This window comes from Octopus sinensis, linkage group LG12 (assembly GCF_006345805.1).
Source record: "Octopus sinensis linkage group LG12, ASM634580v1, whole genome shotgun sequence".
NCBI classification, from domain to species: Eukaryota; Metazoa; Mollusca; class Cephalopoda; order Octopoda; family Octopodidae; genus Octopus; species Octopus sinensis.
This window is the reverse complement of record NC_043008.1, coordinates 59,545,956-59,570,579: the sequence shown is the minus strand read 5'-3', so window position 1 is coordinate 59,570,579 and position 24,624 is coordinate 59,545,956. Positions and strand designations below refer to the sequence as shown.

The 24,624-nt window shown below is 37.2% G+C and overlaps 1 protein-coding gene and 1 pseudogene across 1 annotated transcript in view; one reads left to right on the top strand and one right to left on the bottom strand.

The window, feature by feature from the left end:
• Positions 1-2,233: 2,233 nt before the first annotated feature.
• The window catches only part of LOC115217932 (solute carrier family 22 member 8-like), a 57,371-nt gene continuing 34,980 nt past the window's right edge, over positions 2,234-24,624 (bottom strand). The window contains exons 8-11 of the mRNA XM_036508024.1: positions 21,400-21,520; positions 14,065-14,137; positions 2,665-2,885; positions 2,234-2,633 (exon numbers count right to left, since the gene is read on the bottom strand). Of these exons, the coding sequence (XP_036363917.1) occupies positions 2,688-2,885; positions 14,065-14,137; positions 21,400-21,520 (392 nt within the window). The 3' untranslated portion in view covers positions 2,234-2,633; positions 2,665-2,687. The remainder of the gene's footprint in view (positions 2,634-2,664; positions 2,886-14,064; positions 14,138-21,399; positions 21,521-24,624) is intronic.
• Positions 18,691-18,770, top strand: LOC115218163 (annotated as a pseudogene).

Here is a 24,624-nt window from a genome sequence, read left to right as displayed (position 1 = left end):
GTTTTTCTCGCTGTTGATTGTACGCTTGTACCGTAACAGCTTGGGATATGAGGAAGCATAGCGTTATAGATGGAGCCAGAGAGAAATAATTCATCAAAGAAATTTTTATTCAATGAACAAATAACAGATTTCTTAGAAAAATAATATAAAAAATGAAATAAAACAAAAATATAGTGCCTCAGATTTTCGCTCCATAACTTGTGATTTTAGTGTATCATTCTAAGCATCTAATAAGCTGACCTGCCAAATTTTGTTATCCCAGATTGAAGGAGACTACTGTAACTACACTTTGAACACACCCTAATGAACACTGCTTGTAACAGGTGATTTGTATGCAAAGTAGTGGAGGCGCAATGGCCCAGTGGTTAGGGCAGCGGACTCGCGGTCATAGGATCGCGGTTTCGATTCCCAGACCGGGCGTTGTGAGTGTTTATTGAGCGAAAACAGCTAAAGCTCCACGAGGCTCCGGCAGGGGATGGTGGTGATCCCTGCCGTACTCTTTCACCACAACTTTCTCTCACTCTTACTTCCTGTTTCTGTTGTACCTGTATTTCAAAGGGCCGGCCTTGTCACTCTCTGTGTCACGCTGAATATCCCCGAGAACTACGTTAAGGGAACACGTGTCTGTGGAGTGCTCAGCCACTTACACGTTAATTTCACGAGCAGGCTGTTCCGTTGATTCGGATCAACCGGAAGCCTCGTCGTCGTAACCGACGGAGTGCTTCCATGTATGCAAAGTGCGGGCGAGACGTGAAGACATTTTTGAAGACTCACTGTGCAATAAAATTTTATGTTAAACCGGACGAAAACACTACAGAGACTTGTGAAATGCTCCAGGCTGCTTATGGATAAACTTGTGAGTCGACAAGCTGATAAGAAAGTATAAATTAAAGTGTCAAAATAGAAAGGAAAAACAAAAGCATTGTTTCATGTCTCCATAAATTTCATTTAAGGTATTTAACGATAAACTTCAATTTAGAGAAACCTGATCAGGGATTGTGCTATCATTTCTGATGGCAAAAAGCATTCCCGTAAGAAGAAAAAGAGGGAGAGAAAATAGAAGCAAAGCTATATATAAAAAAAGATGAATTATAAGAAATAGAAGAAAACGAAGAAAAGACGAAGAGGAAACAGAAAAAATACAAAAAGTATAATACTAAAAAATAAAACTATATATATATACATATATATATACACAGAGAAACTCACCCCATTAAAAAAAGGCAAGAAATATAAAGCGATTATCTCCCTTACACCGGAAGAAATCACTTATTACCTCCCCTTACCTGGAACTCTTCTTTACACTTCTTAACGAAATCATAACAATGTTTTGAGAAATTTGAAAAGTTAAACACGAAACCGGTAATTTCTTTAAAAACTATGTCACTGTATGAAAAAAATTTATAATATTCTTCTGACATAATGACTCAAATATATATTTTTTAACTTTTTAAAACAAGCCTTCTGTAGTTTTTTCACTTTTTACTATTTTCTATATATATATATATATATATAGTCGACTTCGCCTTTTATCCTATCGGGATGGATAACTTGAGTACCAGTTGCTTACTGAGGTCGATCTAATCGTGTGGTCCCCTCTCCCCGCAAATTTCTAATTTATATATATATATATATATATATATATATATATATGATATTTTGTGAAATTTGATTTAGTATTTCTAAATTGAATTTTTCCCTGTAAGTTTGGAATAATATTCCCTCATATTATTATTATTATTATTATTATTATTATTATTATTATTATTATTATTATTATTATTATTATTAATTTTATTATATATATATATATATATATATTATATATATATATATATATATATATATATATTATATATATATATATATATATATATATATATATATGTAGGCGGAAGCGCGGGTGTGTAGTAAGAAGCTTGTCTCCCAACCATATGGTTCCAGGTTCAGTCCCACTGCGTGACACCTTGAGCAAGTGTCTTCTACTATAGTCTCCGACAGACCAAAGTCTTGTGAGTGGATTCGGTAGATGGAAACTGAAAGAAGCCTCGTCGAATATATAATGTGTGGCAATGGGTGTCTTTGTGCTTGTGTTTGTACTCCAACCGGTGTTGGTGTGTTTACATCCCCATAACTTGGAGGGTTCGACAAAAGAGACCTATTGAATAAGTACAAGGCTTACAAAGAATAAGTCGTGGGATCGATTCCTTTGACTAAAATATAAAAACCTTCAAGGCGGTGCTCCAGCATGACCGCAGTGAAATGAATGAAACCAGTAAACGAATAAAAGAATATACATATATTTGTATGTTTGTTTCTAAATCTTTTGTGTCTTGGCTATATTCATTTTGTTGCAGTTGTTGTTGCTGAAACCGTAGTAGTTGTTATTGTTGGCAGGCGACCCATATTATTATAAGACATCTGATGTTGTCGATCATCTAAACTTAATAATAATAACAAAGCAAAAAGCTGTTGGGAACAATATTTCTGTCCAAGTGTCCGAACAGATTTTATCATTAACAAGAAGAAACCCTTCATATTTAGGAATATGTAACCAACCATTTTAATATGGACGAAAACCTTTGTGCGTTTTCCATTTTGTATGATCCGATGCAAGGTAAATGTAAAAAAAAAAAAAATTCAAGACAAAAAAAAAAAGAAAAATGGAGTAAAACAAAACAGCTTGGCTATTCCTTAGTGAGTGCCTTGATTTCGTCTACATTTTTAATTTTCTTCTTTTTGTCTTTCTTCAACCATCCTTCCACATCGGCGATTGTCTGGGGCAGCTGCCTGCCACGACTTTCTGGTAACAAGAGAATAAGTAGGTTGGCGATGAAACATCCGGAGGAAAATATGACGGCAGGTCCCCAGGGAATTATTTCAACCTAAAATGAATAAAAAAAAAATAAATAGAATAAATATAAAATTTAAAATGTAGGTAAAAAAAAGAAAAAAAAAACATAGGCGCAGGCGTCGCCATGTAGTAAGAAGTTTACTTCCTAACAACATGGTTTCGGGTTCAATCCCACTGCATGACACATTGGAAGCACTCCGTCGGTTACGACGACGAGGGTTCCGGTTGATCCGATCAACGGAAGAGCCTGCTCGTGAAATTAACGTGTAAGTGGCTGAGCACTCCACAGACACGTGTACCCTTAACGTAGTTCTCGGGGATATTCAGCGTGACACAGAGAGTGACAAGGCCGGCCCTTTGAAATACAGGTACAACAGAAACAGGAAGTAAGAGTGAGAGAAAGTTGTGGTGAAAGAGTACAGCAGGGATCACCACCATCCCTGCCGGAGCCTCGTGGAGCTTTTAGGTGTTTTCGCTCAATAAACACTCACAACGCCCGGTCTGGGAATCGAAACCGCGATCCTACGACCGCGAGTCCGCTGCCCTAACCACTGGGCCATTGCGCCTCCACGCATGACACCTTAGGCAAGTGTTTTCTGCTATAACTTCGGACTGACCAAGGCCTTGTGATTGGATTCGGTAGACAGAGAGTGAAAGTCGAATATATATATGGCTGCTTCCCAATCACATGATCCCAGGTTCAGTTCTACAGCGTATCGCCTTGGGCAAGGGTCTTCTACTATAGCCTTGAGCGGGCCGGCCAAAGCCTTGTGAATGGATTTAGTAGACAGAAACTGAAAGAAGCCCGTCATATATATATATATATATATATATATATATATGTGTGTGTTTGTGCCTTTATGTCTGTGCTTGTCCCCCCATCACCGCTCGACAACCGGTTTAGGTGTGTTTACATCCCCGTAGATTAGCGGTTCGGCAATAAAGTACTAGGTTTAAAAAGAAAATCCTGGTGTCGATTGGATTGACTAAAATCATCCGTCAAGGCGGTGCTCCAGCATGGCCACAGTCAAATGACTGAAACAAGTAAAAGAAAAAAGAATATATATCTATATATATATACACACACATACACACATATTTATGTGTGTGTGTGTGTGTACATATACACATATATGTTTGTGTGTATGTGTGTGTGTGTGTGTGCGTCTGTGTGTATCTTTGTCCCCATTATCGTTTGAAAACCCGGTATCGGTGTGTTTACGTCCCCGTAACAAAGCGGTTTGACAAAAAGAGACCGATAGAATAGATAAAAAAAAAACAACCCCATTAGGGGCGATGTTTTCGACTAAACCCTTCAAGATGTTACCCCAGCATAGCGTAATCTAATTGACTGAAACAAATAAAAACTGAAAAAAAAAAAGAAAAGTGAAATGAAATATTAAATTAACTCTTATTTTCCCCACATCTATCTTTTTCTTATATTTTTTCGCTCCTTTGTTTTTCGTTTTCTCCGTTTATTCCACTTCTTTCTCTTTATGTATAGTCAAGCCAAGACCTGCAGATGGAAAAATCTGATTAATATTTATAGAGAAGAGAAGAAAATATTTATTTCTTTATTGCTCACGGGGGGTGCTAAACATCGAGGAAACAAACAAGGCCAGACAAAGGGATTAAGTCGATTACATCGACCTCAGTGCGTAACTGGTACTTATTTAATCGACCCCAAAAGGATGAAAGGCAAAGTCGACCTCGGCGGAATTTGAACTCAGACCGTAACGGCACACGAAATACCGCTAAGCATTTCTGCCTGGTGTGCTAACGTTTCTGCTATCTCACCGCCTCTAGGGAGAAGCAAATACTAACTCAATAATGTGTATAAATTTAAGCCGTTTGATACCAACTCAGCTGAGAAAAATACTCTGATATAAAACTTGTAGTCAAAATAGTACCAATCATCGTGCTTATAACTGGAACCTACCATGGCAACCGAGAGACAGGTAAAAATGTTTGTACAAGCTTTTGTCATTTAAACACAATGACGTATAGATTTCTTATTATTATTTCATTTCTTGATCCGTTTTCTTTTTTATCGAATAATGTCCTATGGTAATGCATGCTTGGCACACATGCAAGGATGAAGGTAGATTAGAACAATCAGCCTGAATGTGAGAAGTCTATCACCTGACAAAGACGAGTCAACCTTCATGCATGTTTGTATGTGTACGTACGTAGTTGTTGTTGTTAAGCAACAAGACGGGTAAGGGTGATTAGGTGATGGTCTGGGGCTTAGGGGCGGGAAACCCCAGACCTTGGAAAAAAAAACTTTGGTCGTCTTGTTGTAGTCGAGGGCTCTTCGTTGACGCCCGACACCACTGGGAGGTGGCCCTCGAAGTCGCTGGAAATGGAGATCTCCAGGTCCAAATTCTTGAACGGCTGTACGTACGTATGTGTGTGTGTGTGCGCGCGTCCATGTATGTGTGTGTGTGCGCGCGCGCGCACGCGTGTATGGATCTCCGTCGGTTTCGCCGATGAGTATCCAGTTGTTGAATCGACTGAATTACCTGATCCTGAATTATCGTGTAGGTAGCTGAGTATTCCACAGATACGTCTATCCTTAACGTAATTCTTAGGTAGAATTAGCGTGACATAGTGTGGAACGAGGCTGTACCTTTGAGTTACAGGTAGAATCCATCAAGTAGGTTTCTCTACAGGTACTATCTATAGAATTTCACTCATAATGTACGGGTCAACCCAAGGCTATTGAAAATCAACTGCACGAGAATCTTATAGTTTCATTGACTTTAGTGACTGTTAATCACATCAGCCGTCGTTGAACTAAAGACACCTAATTAATCATACAATGTACATCAGTTGTTGAAATCAGCCGAAGGTAGGGTACACATCGATTCGGCACGGAGACTAATGGACGAAATGGTTATTTTATATATTATATCGGTGAAACTCGAAGCAGAAAGAGCCATAAATGATAGCGTGTGAATATTGATTTAAAAATACACATCGGATACAAAAAAATCGAAGTCTAATCGTGTTTACACACACACGCATGACACACGCATACACACACACACGCACGCTCGCACTCACACACAATTCTCTCTCTTTCTCTCTCTCTCTCTCTCTCTATATATATATATATCGATAACAAAACGAACTGAAAACGAAGAAAAATTAAACAATTAGTGAAATAACTACTCTGACATTTATTCGTTAAATGAATGTAGCCGAAATTCCTAATTTTTCAAGATATCACGATGTTTAGGAAAATTTTACAAAAGGTCACTTCCTACAATCATTTCTTAAAATTGACGCACGTTTTCGTTTTGTTCGTTTCATTTCGTTTTGCTTTAATTCCTGTTTAGTTTTAGTGTAAAATATTGATTTCTATTTTTCAGAAAACACAGCCATACACTATCGGAGGTGTTCTTAGTTGGCTAGTGGTTTCACCTGAGACCGTTTATTGAATCTAAAGCGATTGTAACATGTTAGATACATACCGTAAATCCTGGAGTATAATCCGCCCTTGAGTATAATATGCAGGGGATTTTTAGGGGGCTGTACCTCTGAAAACCCAAACCTTGTGTATAATACGCACCCTTTTTCTAACTTGAGTCAAGGAGGTCTATATAACGTCCTTGGTTTGTAAAACTGTATACGGTAACGTCCTTTATTATTATTGTATATATAGCATAATGCAAACGTGTAACTTTTTTGTGCATTTTATTTGCAGAAAATAAAGAAATAACAGTAATAACATTTAATAAATGTTGCTTACTGCAAGTTATGGATGATTCTTTTATGAGTTCATTGCTTTCAGGCTTAGCTTAATATATTTTCGCGCCTGACATCACAAAATGCGTCTGAATAAATATTGCCGGAGAGCAAATAGAGACTCGAACATTGCTTAGAAAATAATTTTCCTTTTTAACCTCGTATATAGTACGCACTAGGGATTTTGACCTTTAAATTTTTGGGGAAAATACGAATTATACTCGAAGATTTACGGTATTGGCTAGCAAAAATATTACCAAGACTGTTAACTTCACGTAAGCATTTATTAATTGGCGTCAAAATTTTTGCCGTACGATCTGCAACCTGATAACTGATATGATTTTACTGCGCCTAATTCATGAGGTTGAGTGAAATTCATGAGTTTTGATACGTTTCCACAATGCAGTGAAAAGAAGAATGAGGAACCTAACGTTTCAGAACTAAGAAAAAAAAAAAAAAAAAAAAAAAATTGTTTCCTCTCTCAGACGAAAGAAACATTAAATTTTTCGTTTAACATGAAGTTTACGGTTGTAAAAATTGTGAAAGTGAATTATCTTAAAAATAATGAATCTAAATTACGATAGAAATTGAAAGTGACAACAGTGACATCTTATAATTTTCTGTAAGCAATGTATGTGACATAAACGATATATAAGAAGGTGCATATATTTAATATCACACGAAAACCCTTCATATATTTATATAAAATGAAAACAATTACTTTTACGGGAAAATATATCATCAAGGCACGAAATAAGATGCACAAATAGTTTTTCATAATTTCTAAGTTTGTTTCGGTACACATTTCCTTTAAGATATGATATAAATATATTATCGCTAATCCCACTTTTCTTCTTGACGAACACCCATCGCCCTTTCTATGATCCGTGTATGAATGCTGTCATCCTCCGGATCAAAAAAATTGAGTGAATGGTCGACAACTTCATGATTAAAGAGGTTGTCAAGATCCACATAGGAAACTCACTCGTCGAATATCAAATGTGTTCTTGCTATTATGAAGTACCTTATAACGGGCTAAAAGTGCATTAACACTGCCAGAACCTCGGACCATACACTGCGAAAATGTTTTGCTGTTTCTAACAAGGTTGCCCTCAGTAGCTGCCCAACCTCCTCTGCTGAAAGTAGGTGGAATTATATCAGGGAAGCTTTGTATACCACATCAATAGATACTTTCGGCATGAGAGAAAGGCAAAACCCAGATTGTTTCAGTGCTGGGCTCTCAGAGCTGGAACCAGTTATCGAAGCAAAGCGCGCAGCTCTGATGCAATACAAGAGTGATTCTTTTACAAGGTCACTCGAAGAACTCAGAAAGACAAGAAATTAAACCCAACTGACTGCCAGACGCTGTGCAAATAGGTAATGGCAGGAAATCTGTCAGAGTATCCAGTCAGCTGCTGACAGTGGCGACACCCGTTGGATGTATGCCGGTTTGAAGAAGGCCATCGGTCCATCCGTAACCAAGCCAGCCCCTCTGAAATCAACTACTGGAGATCTCATCAAGGACCAAAGCAAGCAAATGGATAGATGGGTAGAGTACTACCAGGATCTCTACTCACGGGAGACCACGGTAGCTGAGGCTGCAATCGAGGGTGTCAAGATCTTGCCAGTCATGTGCGAACTTGACAGTCTGCCATCTATAGAAGCAGATGATGATTTGTTGAATGCGATAAAGTTTATCTGTCAGCTGGAGGTTTGAGACGTCACATGAAAGTGCATGATGACCAACATGTGGTTCATGTGGTCGGAGGTACTCATGTATGTAATTGCTAAAGTGTGCAGGCCACTCGCTGGACTGAAAGGTCACACTCGTGCTGTTCACATATGAGAACGATTCAGGAATACTTCAGACGATGGCTATACTCGAGAACGAGGAAGCAGCCATCATGTATGTATGTATGTATGTATGTATGTATGTATGTATGTATGTATGTATGTATGTATGTTGTATGTATGTATGTATGTACGTATGTATGTATGTATGTATGTATTAATATATGTATGCATATATCATATATGTACGTAAGTATATATACATGTATGCTTATATGCGTGCATGTATGTATGCATGTATATTTGCACATATGCATGTGTGTCTACGTGTATGTATGTATGTATATTTGTACATATGTATGTGTGTGTACTTGTATGTGAGTGTGTATGTATGTATGTATGTATGTATGTATGTATGTATGTAGGATATAATTTTTTTTATATATTCGTATTTTTTTTCTCACCTACTGTCCGCTAAACCTGGAAATATAATCAACTGCGGAGAATTAATCTCCCTGTCAATATATTTTCCATTTTATATATTTTTCTTTCTGCAAACAGAATTTTTATCACCAGAACAACTCGCGGTTTTATATTCACTAAAGGCAGAATTACAGCAGTTGGGATAAATTTATTCACACAAATTATTCAATACGCTCGTTTCTTTCATTAGATTTTCCACTGATATCCTCACTGAATATTAAAAAGAGATTGTTTTTCTCAACATCTTATCAATAATTTATAATTCTAAGAATTAATTTCCCTCTATTTTAGTTTTGTCTCCTTTTATGAAATCTAATCAAAATAAATTTAGAAACAGAAATATTTTGCTCATTTTCTTTTTACCGAAATCAATATTAAAATTATATGTTGTGTGTAGTTTTTCCCATGAACAAATAAGCAATTTGGATCTTTTCTCTTTGGCTGCAGCTGTGGAAATTTCAGAGTTTATTGAAAATTTTAAAATTTGGTGTGTTAATGTAGTTTTCCAAGCTGAACCCTAGGATATATTTCACTTTCCCAGAAAAATCGTTTAAAAAAGGTATAGCGGTTTTAAAGTTTGATAATTTTCACCCAGTTTCCTGAAATTTTGCTTTACACACGACATAACCATCATAACTTGCTTATTTTTTGGAATTTTCAGGAAATTTTTGCGAGTTTGTATTCTATACTATGGAATTCATACGAGTATGCAAAAAAAAAAAAAAATGGTGGTGTGCGATTTAAGGCCTATTTGGCTGTTATTTTTTAGCACATCTCTCGACCAGAGGTGAAGCAGATGGGCACAAGTTGCAGAGCATAGCATCGACACATGTTTTCGCGTAGAATATATTTGTCTACACGTGCTATTTCGTAGACAAAAGAGTTAGCTGTTTTCGCTCAATAAACATATATATGTATGTATGTATGTATGTATGTGTGTATGTATGTATAATGGACTCTCTCGACGAAGGTTCAACAGTTTCTAATGGGACAACAACACAAATGGTTTGTTCATAGTGATCAAATGCTTGTGTAGACATAAGCTTCCTCCCTCCACCAAATCAACATTATTACCTGTATAGGTGTAACTGGGTGCCACATGTCAGACGTCGAAATGATCGCAGAGCAACGTGAAACGAAGTGCTTTGCTCAAGAACACCGGTCTGGGAATCGAACCCACGATCTCGCAATCGTGTGTGTAGCACCCTAACCACTTTAGAAAAACTCCGTCGGTTACGACGACGAGGGTTCCGGTTGATCCGATCAACGGAACAGCCTGCTCGTGAAATTAACGTGTAAGTGGGTGAGCACTCCACAGACACGTGTACCCTTAACGTAGTTCTCGGGGATATTCAGCGTGACACAGAGAGTGACAAGGCCGGCCCTTTGAAATACAGGTACAACAGAAACAGGAAGTAAGAGTGAGAGAAAGTTGTGGTGAAAGAGTACAGCAGGGATCACCACCATCTCTGCCGGAGCCTCGTGGAGCTTTTAGGTGTTTTCGCTCAATAAACACTCACAACGCCCGGTCTGGGAATCGAAACCGCGATCCTACGACCGCGAGTCCGCTGCCCTAACCACTAAGCCATGCTGGATGACGCTGCTCATATTTTTATGTTGCTATGTCTGTTTGTAGTGAGTACAATGGAAGATCTTCTGAAGGTGACGTTGTAATATTATTCTAAAGTATTATAGATGTGTCTAGAATATTCGGTTGAATATCTTACTGTTGTAACAAATTACACGCTTCGCGTCTTCGACTGATTTTTCCATTTGAGTGTTCATAGATCTTTGAAGATCTAAATCACTGAAGAATCATTACAGACGGTGAGGATTATTTAATCCACCTATAGTAATTTGTCGTATCAAATAATGGATGATTGCCAATTTATTGATTTCTCTCTAGGAAATTCTAGCGATTGGTCTTTACATGTGGGTGAATAGAAAGCACAAAGAAAGATCAATACCGAATTTGAACTCATGACCTACGAGCTGGTTGCCTAAGACCTTATCCATTCAGCCATCGTCCCTCTCTTTTATCTTGTACAGACATATAGCCTCCCCCCCCTCTCTCTCTCTCTCACACTTACACACACTTACACACTTACACGCGCATATACGGATATGCAGATATGAACGTAGAGTCACAGAAACAGTTGTGTGCACAAGCAATCTGACAAAAACGCATATATGTATATATATTATATATATATATATATATATATATATATAATATATATATATATATATTATATATATATATATGTATATATATATATATGTATGTATATATATAATATATATATATATATGTATATATATATATATGTATATATATATATATTATATATATATATATATGTATATATATATATATATATATATATATATATATATATATATATATATATATATATAATATATATATATATATATATATAGGCGCAGGAGTGGATGTGTGGTAAGTAGCTTGCTAACCCACCATATGGTTCCGGGTTCAGTCCCACTGCGTGGCATCTTGGGTAAGTGTCTTCTGCTATAGCCTCGGGCCGACCAAAGCCTTGTGAGTGGATTTGGTAGACGGAAACTGAAAGAAGCCTGTCGTATATATGTATATATATATATATTTATGTGTGTGTATATGTTTGTGTGTCTGTGTTTGTCCCTGTAGCATTGCTTGACAACCGATGCTGGTGTGTTTACGTCCCCGTCACTTAGCGGTTCGGCAAAAATTGACCGATAGAATAAGTACTGGGCTTACAAGAATAAGTCCCGGGGTCGATTTGCTCGACTAAAGGCGGTGCTCCAGCATGGCCGCAGTCAAATGACTGAAACAAGTAAAAGAGTAAAAGAGTAAATATATATATATATATATGTATATATATATATATGTATATATATATATATATGTGTATATATATATATATATATATATATATATATATATATATATATATATATATATATATATATATATATATATATATAGGCGCAGGAGTGGATGTGTGGTAAGTAGCTTGCTAACCCACCATATGGTTCCGGGTTCAGTCCCACTGCGTGGCATCTTGGGTAAGTGTCTTCTGCTATAGCCTCGGGCCGACCAAAGCCTTGTGAGTGGATTTGGTAGACGGAAACTGAAAGAAGCCTGTCGTATATATGTATATATATATATATATTTATGTGTGTGTATATGTTTGTGTGTCTGTGTTTGTCCCTGTAGCATTGCTTGACAACCGATGCTGGTGTGTTTACGTCCCCGTCACTTAGCGGTTCGGCAAAAATTGACCGATAGAATAAGTACTGGGCTTACAAAGAATAAGTCCCGGGGTCGATTTGCTCGACTAAAGGCGGTGCTCCAGCATGGCCGCAGTCAAATGACTGAAACAAGTAAAAGAGTAAAAGAGTAAATATATATATATATATATATGTACAAACGTCAATTGACAGTCAAGGAGTAAACCAAAGAAATAGGTATTTTTAAACAGTTATTTATTTCCTGACAACACAAACATCCACGCACACTGACACTCCGTCGGTTATATTTGCAAATATAATCTTAACTGTGTACGATTATATTTCACACTGGAAACAGAACAAAAAAACCGCTGAGAACTTCGTTCAGTCTCAGATATAGAAGAAATGTAATAGTATTTTCTAAGTTTTTTCATACTTTTATTAATATTTTCTTCTCAAAAGATATGTTGATAATAAGATACGATTGATCGACAGTGCGAAGTATGAATAGTGTATGAACTCCCGTAGATTTTGTACAATTTTGACAATTTCGTATAAGACATTTATACAGAAATATTGGTTGTAGAGACAAGGCATTTTCGAAAATAAGTGAAAGAAATTGTTTAACAGAAACCCATTCTGTATGGCTTTATTAATTCGCTTAACTTGTACAAACAATACTGCTTGAAGATACCCTTATTAACTTAACTACATATACTGTAAAACGTTTGTTCAACCAGGAGGGAGAAGGCATGGAAAGAAAGAAAAAAAAGTAAGGGAAAACAAAAACTGAAAAACAATAAAGCTATAGACAGGAGAAAAAAGATGTGATTTATGTCTTGCAGAAAATACATAAAAATAATTCAAACCAAATCAGTTAATACATAAAACAGAAAAAAACGAGACATTCTCCACATGTTTTCGACAAATCAATTTGAATTACAAACCTGATACTTTCCTTAAAATAACCAAAGACAATACCTATTTCTTTACTACCCACAAGGGACTAAACACAGAGGGGACAAACACGGACAGACAAACGGATTAAGTCGATTACATCGACCCCCAGTGCGTAACTGGTACTTATTTAATCGACCCCGAAAGGATGAAAGGCTAAGTCGACCTCGGCGGAATTTGAACTCAGAACGTAACGGCAGACGAAATACCTCTAAGCATTTCGCCCGGCGTGCTAACGATTCTGCCTACACCAAGTCGTTTAGCCAGTTCCCTGTGTATTATACATCGGTTTGTTTGACCAGAGGTATTCTAAGATTTTCCAGTCGTCCCTCAAGGGAAAGCCTGAGCAAAGAAGGGAAACTCCGCCAGTAATAGTGGGCAAAGCCTCCTTCAAATCACTATCTACTGTCTTAAAATAGAATGGTCACATACGACACTGCAGTTTCTAGTACAGAAAAAAGTAGTGGGATCATGCTCGTAATGCGTTTGGTTACAGTAGGGGCTTATTTTAGATGAAGGGTTAAACAAACAACATTAACAACCCGCAGGAGTGGCTGTGTGGTAAGTAGCTTGCTAACCAACCACATGGTTCCGAGTTCAGTCCTACTGCGTGGCATCTTGGGCAAGTGTCTTCTGCTATAGCCCCGGGCCGACCAATGCCTTGTGAGTGGATTTGGTAGACGGAAACTGAAAGAAGCCTGTCGTATATATGTATATATATATATATATGTGTGTGTGTTTGTGAGTCTGTGTTTGTCCCCCTAGCATTGCTGGACAACCGGTGCTGGTGTGTTTAAGTCCCCGTCACTTAGCGATAGAATAAGTACTGGGCTTACAAAGAATAAGTCCCGGGGTCGATTTGCTTGACTAAAAGGCGGTGCTCCAGCATGGCCGCAGTCAAATGACTGAAACAAGTAAAAGAGTAACCCAGCTATCAAGATCTTTACTAATAACATCAAAATATGGGATTAGAAGTTAACTCTTTCAGTACTTACCAAAAACGCTGAAAACGGTGACAAGGCGCTGCCTACACGAGCAGCGGATGACGCCAAACCAAGTGCTGCGTTCCTACATGAACAGAAATAGGAGTATTAATATTAGTTTCAAATTTTGGCACAATGCCAACAATTTTGGGGAGGGGGGAGTAAAGTCGATTACATCGACCTTAGTGTTCTTATTTTATCGATTCCGAAAGGATGAAAGACAAAGTCGATCTCGGAGGAATCTGAATTCAGAACGTATAGACAGACGAAATACCTATTTCTTTACTACCCACAAGGGGCTAAACACAGAGGGGACAAACAAGGACAGACAAGGAGATCAAGTCGATTATATCGACCCCAGTGCGTCACTGGTACTTAATTTATCGACTTCGAAAGGATGAAAGGCAAAGTCGACCTCGGCGGAATTTGAACTCAGAACGTAGCGCTAGACGAAATACCTATTTCTTTACTACCCACAAGGGGCTAAACACAGAGGGGACAAACAAGGACAGACAAAGGGATCAAGTCGATTATATCGACCCCAGTGCGTCACTGGTACTTAATTTATCGACCTCGAAAAGATGAAAGTCGACCTCGGCGGAATTTGAACTCAGAACGTAGCGCTAGACGAAATACCGCAAAGCATCTCGCGCGGCGTGCTAACGTTTCTGCCAGCTCGCCGAAATACCGCTTCGCAGCTTGCCTGTCGTGCTAACGACTCTGCCACCTCGCCACTTTTAATTAGCAGAATTAATATTGGTTCCATATTTTGGCTAGCAATTTTGGGAGAGGGTGTAAATTTCTTACATCAACCCTTAGTATTCAACTGGTATTTATTTTATCGACACGGAAGGCGAAATCGATCTAGGCGGCATTTGAACTCAGAATGGGAAATCAGAAGAAATGCCTTTACGTACTTTTCTCCGCTTCGGTAACGATTCTGCTAGCTCGCCGCCTTAATATATTTCTTTATTGCCCTAAGGCGGCGAGCTGGCAGAGGCGTTAGCACGCCGGGCGAAATGCGTAGTCGTTTTTCGTCTGCCGTTACGTTCTGAGTTCAAATTCCACTGAAGTCGACTTTGCTTTTCATCCTTTCGGGGTCGATAAATTAAGTACCAGTTACGCACTGGGGTCGATTTAATCAACTTAATCCCTTTGTCAGTCCTTGTTTGTCCCCTCTATGTTTAGCCCCTTGTGGGTAGTAAAGAAATATATATTTCTTTATTGCCCACAATATTAATTAGACTGTATGCTGGAATACTACATGAAAAATAACAATAAATATCTTTACTGATTTCTTAACAAAGGCATATGGCCTCATATTTGAGAAGGGATTTCCTGAGTATATCTGATTATTTTGCCAATACTGCTCAATAATAATTCTTTCACAAGGCCAGAAATTTTGTGGGAGGGGACTAGTCGATTGCATCGACTTCAGTGCTCGAGAGGTACTTACTTTATCGACCCCACGATTAGATGAAAGGCAAATCAGACGTCGGCGGGATTCGAACTCGTCTTCTCTTTTTCTTGGTTTTTTTCTTTTCTAATTCTTTGTACATCTCTCCTCCTCCTCCTCCCTCTCCTCCTCCTTCTGTTGTTGTTGTTGTTGTTGTTGTTGCTCTTCTTCTTCTTCTTCGTCTTCTTCTTCTTCTTCTCTTCGTCTTATTTCTCTTCTTCCTCTTCTTCTTCTTCTTCTTCTTCTTCTTCCTCCTCCTCCTCCTCCTCCTCCTCCACCACATCCCCACTCTGCCGGACAAACTGCTTAGTAACGTTTGTCCTAGTTTTATGTTCTGAGATCAAATTCCTTCGAGGTCCCTTCAAGCGTCGATGAAACAGGTAGGTAGGAGGATGTAATCGACTATACCCCTTTTCCTCAAAATTTCACTGCTTTGCGCCTGTAGTAGGGAGAGAATTATTGTTCGTAAAATTGCCCCCTTCTGCCCTCAACGGCTCCACCTCCATCCACAACAACTGAAACACCTCCCACTAGTTCAGCAACAGCAGCATCAACACTATCAACCTCACTCCTCCTCTTCCTCTTCCTCCTCGTCCTCGTCCTCTTCCTCTTCCTCTTCCTCCTCGTCCTCCTCTTCCCTCTCGTCCTCTTCCTCCTCGTCCTCTTCCTCCTCTTCCTCCTCGTCCTCTTCCTCCTCGTTCTCTTCCTCATCTTCCTCCTCGCCCTCGCCCTCGCCCTCCTCCTCCTCCTCCTCCTCCCTCAACCTCCTCCTCTACTCCTCTCCCTCCCGCCTTCTTTTTCTCGTTCTCATTATCATAGTCAACAGCAGCAGCTTTGTGATGACGATGGTAACGAAGCCGTTGTTGTTGTTGCTGCTGTTGTTGTTATTGTTATTGAATCTACTGCTGCTGCTGCTGTCGCTGCTGCTGATGTGAATGATAATGATGATGATGATAATAATGATGATGACTACGACGACGACGATGACGATGGTGATGCTGCTGCTATTGTTGTTGTTGTTAAGCAACAAGATGGGTAAGGGTGATTAAGTGATGGTCTAGGGCTTAGGGGCGGGAGACCCCAGATCTTGGAAAAAAAACTTGTTGTTGTCGAGGGCTCTTCTTTGACGCCCGACACCACTGGGAGGTGGCCCTCGAAGTCGCTGGAAATGGAGATCTCCAGGTCCAAATTCTTGAACGGCTAGCTGCTGCTGCTACTGTGAATACTAATGATGATGACAATGATGATGATGATGATGATACTAATGAAGATGATGACAACGACGACGACGATGACGACGCTGCTGCTAATGATACGAAGCAGGAGTAAAAGGAGTAGGTGGACTAGGAGAAAAGCTGAGGGGGGAGGAGGAGGATAGTGGGGGCGAATGGTGGCGATGATGATGACGATGATGACGACGACATCGACGACGACGACGACGATAATGATGATGATGATGATAATGATGATGATGATGATGATGATGATGATGATGATGACGATGACATCGACGACGACGATAATGATGATGATATGATGATGATGATGATGATGATGATGATGACATCGACGACGACGATAATGATGATGATGATGGTCCTATGATGGCGATGGTGATTATGGTGATAAGAGCGGTGCTGGTTGGTTGGTTGGTTGGTTGTGGAGCAAAATAATATCGACAAAACTTATATCAAATCAATGACTTCCTAATCAAGTTTGACATTTTAATTGGAAAAACTAACAAGAATCGTTTAATAGCAACAACCAGTCTTTGCACATTTCTTATTTTTTTAAAGCTGTATCTCCCTCTTCTAAGCGATGAGAGTCTTTTTATTGTCATTGTTGATCTAATTACCATCACCATCATCACCATCATCATCATCATCATCATCATCATTATTGTTGTTATTATTATTATTATTGTTATCATCATCATCATCATCATCATCATCATCATCATCATCATCATCATCACCACCATCATCATCATCATCATTATTGTTGTTATTATTATTATTATTGTTATCATCATCATCATCATCATCATTGTTGTTATTATTATTATTATTATTAATTTTATTATCAATATGTTTGTTTCTTCGTTTTTGTTTGCTTTTGTTGTTGTTGTTTATTGTCGTTGTAAACCGTTTTGTCTGCTTGTCATTGTTTGTGATTTATTATTTTTGTTGTCGAGGTCTGCCGCTGCTGGCGCTGTTTCTGTTTTTGTTGTTGTTGCTATTCTTCTTCTTCTTCTTCTCTTCTTCTTCTTCTTCTTCTTCTTCTTCTTCTTCTTCTTCTTCTTCTTCTCCTCCTCCTCGTCCTTCATCTTTTCCTCCTTCTCCTTCTTCTCCTTCTTCTCTTCTTCTTCTTCTTCTCTCCTCTCCTCCTCCTCCTTCTCCTTCTTCTTCTTATCATTAGGAGTGAGTGTGTGGTAAGTAGCTTGCTTACGAACCACATGGTTCCGGGTTCAGTCCCACTGCGTGGCACCTTGGGCAAGTATCTTCTACTATAGCCTCGGGCCGACCAAAGCCTTGTGGGCGGATTTGGTAGAGGGAAACTGAAAGAAGCCCGTCGTATATTATATATATATATATATATATATATATATATATGTATGTGTGTATATATGTTTGTGTGTCTGTGTTTGTTCCCACCAACATCACTTGACAACCGATGCTGGTGTGTTTACGTCCCCGTAATTTAGCGATTTGGCAAAAAGACACCGATAGAATAAGTACTGGGCTTACAAAGAATAAGTCCTGGGGTCGATTTGCTCGACTAAAGGCAGTGCTCCAGCATGGCCGCAGTCAAATGACTGAAACAAGTAAAAGAGTAAAAGAGTAAAAAGTATTATTATGAAGGCGGTGACGTGGTAGAATTGGTAGCACGCTTGATGAAAAGCTTAGCATTATTTCGCCCGTTGTTATGCTCTGAGTTCAAATTCCACCGGAATCGACTTTGCCTTTTATCCTTTCGGGGTCGATAAATTAAGTACCAGTTGCGTACTGATGTCGATCTGACCGACTAGTCTCCTCCCCCACCAATTTTCAGGCTTTGTGCCTATAGTAGAAAGGATTATTATTATTATTATTATTATTATTATTATTATTATTATTACTATTATTATTATTATTATTATTATTATTATTATTATTATTATTATTATTATTATTATTATTCTAATCATTGCAGAGGCGGTACCATAGCCAATGAGCTGTATCAGAGGAGTGGTTTTTGCTAATTGAAAACTATTTTTAATCTTGTTTATACGCAAAACCCCCCACAACAACAAACACTCACACACTCACACACACAGACATTCTTTGTTTTGTCCTGTACTGTCCATAATGTTTTTTCTTAATGTATACCCTTGTGGTTAATAAATATATAATTATTATTATTATTATTATTATTATTATTATTATTTATTATTATTATTATTATTATTATTATTATTATTAATTTTAATTTCGCCTTCTAATATTGTTCTCAATGCCTCGGGCCCTTGCGACCAGTTAAAGAAATCATCATCATCATCATCATCATCATCATCATCATCATTTGTTTGTCATTGTTTACCGTCGTTGTTTGCATTCTTTTTATTTTCTTTGGTTTTTTTATTTGTTTTTCTTGCCGATTATCCTCCTCCTCCTCCTCATTATTATTATTATTATTATTATTATTATTATTATTATTATTATTATTATCATTATTATTATTATTATTGTTATTTTAATTATTATTATTACTATTACTATTATTATTATTTTTAATATTATTATTATTATTATTATTATTATTATTATTATTATCATTAACTGCTGTTGTTATCATTTGTTTGTTGTCGGTGTTTGATGTTGTTGCTACGGCAAAACGTCTTTGATTTCTTTTAATTTAGTTTTTTTTTAATTTAAAAAAAAGGAAAATTGTTTCAGAAAGAAAAGCAATGAAGTCTGATAGAAATGGTTTTAATTATACAAACGAAGAATAAACGTGAGTGAGTGAGTGTGTGTGTGTGTGTGTGTGCGTGTGTGTGTGCGTGTGTGTTTGTGTATGTGTGTTTGTGTGTGTGTGTATCTAATGTCTACCCAGTCAAATTTCTAATTACAGCCGATTCTATCGAATGTCTTCGTTGGGAAAATAAATGAAAATAAATGAAAATGTTTTTTGTAAGTATAGGCGTAGGAGTGGCTGTGTGATAAGTAGCTTGCTTACCAACCACATGGTTCCGGGTTCAGTCCCACTGCGTGACACCTTGGGGAAGGGTCTTTTACTATAGCCTCGGGCCGACCAAAGCCTTGTGAGTGGATTTGATAGACGGAAACTGAAAGAAGCCCGACGTATATATGTATATATATGTACGTGTGTGTAAATGTTTGTGTGTCTGAGTTTGTCCCCCGAACATCGCTTGACAACCGATGCTGGTGTGCTTACGTCCTCGTAACTTAGCGGTTCGGCAAAAGAGTTTACGATAGAATAAGTACTTGACTTACAAAGAATAAGTCCTGGGGTCGATTTGCTCGACTAAAGGCGGTGCTCCAGCATGGCCGCAGTCAAATGACTGAAGCAAATAAAAGAATGAAAGAAAAGAATAGAGGTCCGTAAACATTAGCAAATATTACTGTCTGCCGCTGAATATACTACAAACAAGACCCAAAACTCTTGTTAAATTCATTGGTCCGGAGTAGCTTTGGCTGAGGAGACATACAATAAGGTCGAAACACCCAGAGTCTCTTTATCTCAATGAATCGAGTGTGCTACAAACATGCAATCCTCTGAAGGGTGATGTTGTTCTCCAGTGACGAAATACAACAGTGATTAGCATAGAGATTCTAAATATTTATTATTCTTTTACAGGCCTCAGATTCTCGACTGCGGCTGTGATGTAGACCACCACCTTCAAGGTTATATCGATCCCAGAATTTATTCTGCAACTTATTTTATGTTAGATATGAAAGGAAAATTGTTCTATAGAGTACGGGATGATAACACGGTGGATCTTCATACAGTACCTCACACATACACAGATATATACCTGTTATACATACATGCATAAATACATACATACACTGGGAGGTCGAACTTAAACAGAAGCACACATGAACACATACAACGGCCTTTCAGTTTCCGTTTACCAAATCCACTCACAAGGTTTCGGCCGTCCTGGAACTATAAGAGAAGACACTTGCTCAAGGTGCCACGCTGTGAAACAACCCGTAAGTATGTGGTTCGGAGGCAAACTTCTTATCACACAGCAACGCCTGTCTCCCGTGAATGAACAGATTTTTTAATTTCTTCATAATTCCAAATACTCTTATTTAATTGTACCTATTCAGAACGTAAATGGATGTAACTAAACATCACACCACTTGTAAATATTTCGATGCTCTACTGATTCTACCATCCACCAAGAAAAAGAGGCTTTATAGAAACAGTACGAATATCCAAAATGATTTCAGAAAAAGATATTATAAAGAATTAATAACGACAGAACAAGATTAGAAGAGCCATCATCAGTAGAGGAGTGATCAAGAGAGGAATATTTATATATATATATATATATATATATATATATGTATGTGTGTGTGTATGTGTGTGTGTATGTATGTCTGTATATATATATATATATATATATATATATATATATATATATATATATATATATATATATATATATATATATGTGTGTGTGTGTGTAAACATTCAAACATCCTCAATATTTTCCCAAATCCTGCTGCATTCCACAGGGAGTTTTTGGTCTTCTTAAGTATAAGTCGACCCATCATATTTTGGTTGCAAACATTGGTATGAAAAATTCGACTTGTATGCCGGAAGAAACGGTATTTAAAAGAAAATAATGAAACAAAATTTCCACAACTTATAAAACTCACCTGTGATCAGTAGGTATTAATTCTGGCAGGTAACTCCACAGATCTGCAAAAGCCCCAGAGATGCCAAACATACCCAAAAACGAGGCAACTGAAATCAGTATACGTAAGCTACTGTTTTTACCTGGAATGGCAAAAAGTGGAGACAAGCATAAATTAGTACAGGTTTACAAACTTGGAGGAAAGAAAATCTAATTTTGCTAGTTTCGTTTTTTTTTGTTTAACTCAGTGTAAGTAACGAAGCACAGACCAATGAAACCAGTAATACTTCTCAAATTATTTAAAAATAATAATAAATCTCTGAACGAGGTATAAACAGTAACTGCATGACAATGTGAGGTATATTTGCCATCTCAATATGGCTAACCACTAAGGGTGGGTGTTACTGTAGCTTGTAGCCTCAGGAGAACATCTCCTCCAGCTGGCTTTAGGCACACTTTCTGTGCCCTTAAGTTATTTGACCTCCTTTTGCAAATACCTTAAGGGCACAGAAAGTGTGCCTAAAGCCAGCTGGAGACGATGTTCTCCTGGGGCTACAAGCTACAGTAACACCCACCCTTAGTGGTTAGCCATATTGAGATGGCAAATATACCTCACATATTTTAAAATATCACCTCTTTTATTTTAACATTTTCAATCTCCTTTTGCAACAAATCAGTGCCCCATCATTTTTAGATTACATATACGTAATAACAGACCAGTGTAATTTAGTTTGGGTACTTCTTTGATGCAGGTGACTCCTACTTATAACAGAATAACCGTATTATTCTTACTTCAAAGCCTATTATTGTTGACTTAGTTATAACGTATTTTCCGGCATATAAGTCGTATTTTATAGCGTAAACATGTTAGCGCAAACATTCAAATGTCATCATTATCTTTCCAAATCTTGCTGCATTTCACATGGAAGTTTTGGTCTTCCAAAGTCATCTTGGTGTATAAGTCAATCTGTCTTTCTTTGGCTGTAAATTTTGGTCTAAAAAATACGGTAGTTGTGGCTGTTTGTTATTATTGTGGCTATCATTGCTGTGATTGTAGCCAACAAACAGTTTATCAGAACATTACATTTCAAATTTAAAAACATATTTTTTTTCAATAGAGGAAAAACATTAAAAAACAAAACAAAACCAAAAAGTGCACAGATGCATTTATCACTTCTCCCTACCACATACCCTTCATTCTCTATATCCGTTTAAAATTCCCCATCATTCTCAAGGGATATGATATCGGTTATTTTGAGAAGTACTGAATGGGACAATCATTAATGATACACCAACCACGTCGTTTTAATAATAAACTGTACCGAAACTAACTTCCATCTAGATGAAACTACATTATTAACAGTACCATGGACATAGCACAGCAATATTTGAGAGATATAAGATATTGAACATATACTCAATAACACAGCATGTTCCACTCTCAAATAATAAGTCAGTATGTAGAAGAAATGTTGTATGAGGCTGAAACATGGTCTAAATTGTCGATAGAAGTCATTTTATTTTAGTTACGCTGCTAATTTCAAAAGAAAAACATATGAATATTACTTTTGTTCCTTTTAAGGTTTCTACTGAAATATTGGTGCTCTGTTTCTAGTTACAAGGAAGACAATGTTCAGAATTTATTCTGGTTTTATTTTAATAAATGAACCGAATTCATTAGCTATTTGGCACACATTTATAGTTAGGTAAACTAGGCATTCCAGAGCTTTGTGTCTTAGTGACAGTTACAACTTAAATGTAGCAACAAGATACGAATTATTGATCTCTCGGTTTCAAGACCGTGTCTCCGGTATCTTATCCACGAAGCCATCTATCATTATGAACACCTATAAATTGCATGTGAAAGTCGAAGGTGATATTCGTGGTAGACTCCGAAACGGTCTGTTTACATTATCGTCTTACCTAGTTTTGTGTTTTAGCAAATGATGTAGCAGTTCCCTGAAATTATGACAGAATGCCTGACGATTAAATATACACATAATCTAACAGTTTCATGATGGTCTATAGCCCTGGGTATAGGCCTGAGGCCTGACCACATAATGCATCAATAAAAATGATGGTTTTGGCTTTAAAATGATGAGAAGAATTGTGTTTTGTGTTTTTTTTTCTCAGACAGTAAAGGCAAGTCTGTCATCGATAACACTCTCGGAAATTGTGATATCTGTTTTGACATCCATCTAAACTTGTGGTACGAACGATTGAAAGACAACATGAGTTGCTGGGAGAGCAGTAGATTAGGACTGAGAACATCTTGTATAGTAGCAACGACGTGCAAATGTACTCATATACTTACTCCACCATCGCAAATTCAACCGATGATAAAAAACAAATATTAAGGTGTGTAGATGGTCAAAAGGTAAACGATATCTATTGTAGCCTAGTATGGCTAATACATAATTCAACCTCATAATGAGCTTTCTTTACGTAGTTAATGTAACAAGGAAAGTCATGATTGTCTCAATATCTTATTTAATCTTCCTTCGTCAAAATGAAAGCAATATCTAAAACACTTCGTCATTTATATTCACCAATTATGTTTGTACTGATTCAAAGAAGGCAATAAATTTTGCCAGATGACATGAAATATCCAAAATGATTTCAGAAAAAGATATTATAAAGAATTAATAACGACAGAACAAGATTAGAAGAGCCATCATCAGTAGAGGAGTGATCAAGAGAGGAATATATATATATATGTATATATATGTATATATGTGTGTGTGTGTATGTGTGTGTATGTATGTATGTGTGTATGTTTGTCTGTATGTATATATATATATGTATATATGTATATATATCTATGCATGTATATATCTATGCATAAATATATATATATACATGCATATATATATATATATATAATATATATATATATATCTTTAGAGAAAGAGAGGAATGAGGGAGGGAGAGAGAGAGAAAGGAAGTGAGGGGGAGAGAGAGAGAGAAAGAGAGAGAGAAATAGAGAAATGGCTATTTTTTATTGATTTCAAACTGTTTAATCAGTCATTCCTTAAACGACAAACAGGTGGTAGAAATTTAATAAAACGATATACACACAAAAGTACACAAACGCTCTCTCTCTCCTCTCTCTCTCACACACACAGACATGTATATATATATATATATATATATATATATATATATATATATATATATATATATATATATATATATATATATATATATATTTATATATACATACACATATGTAATATCATATGCACAA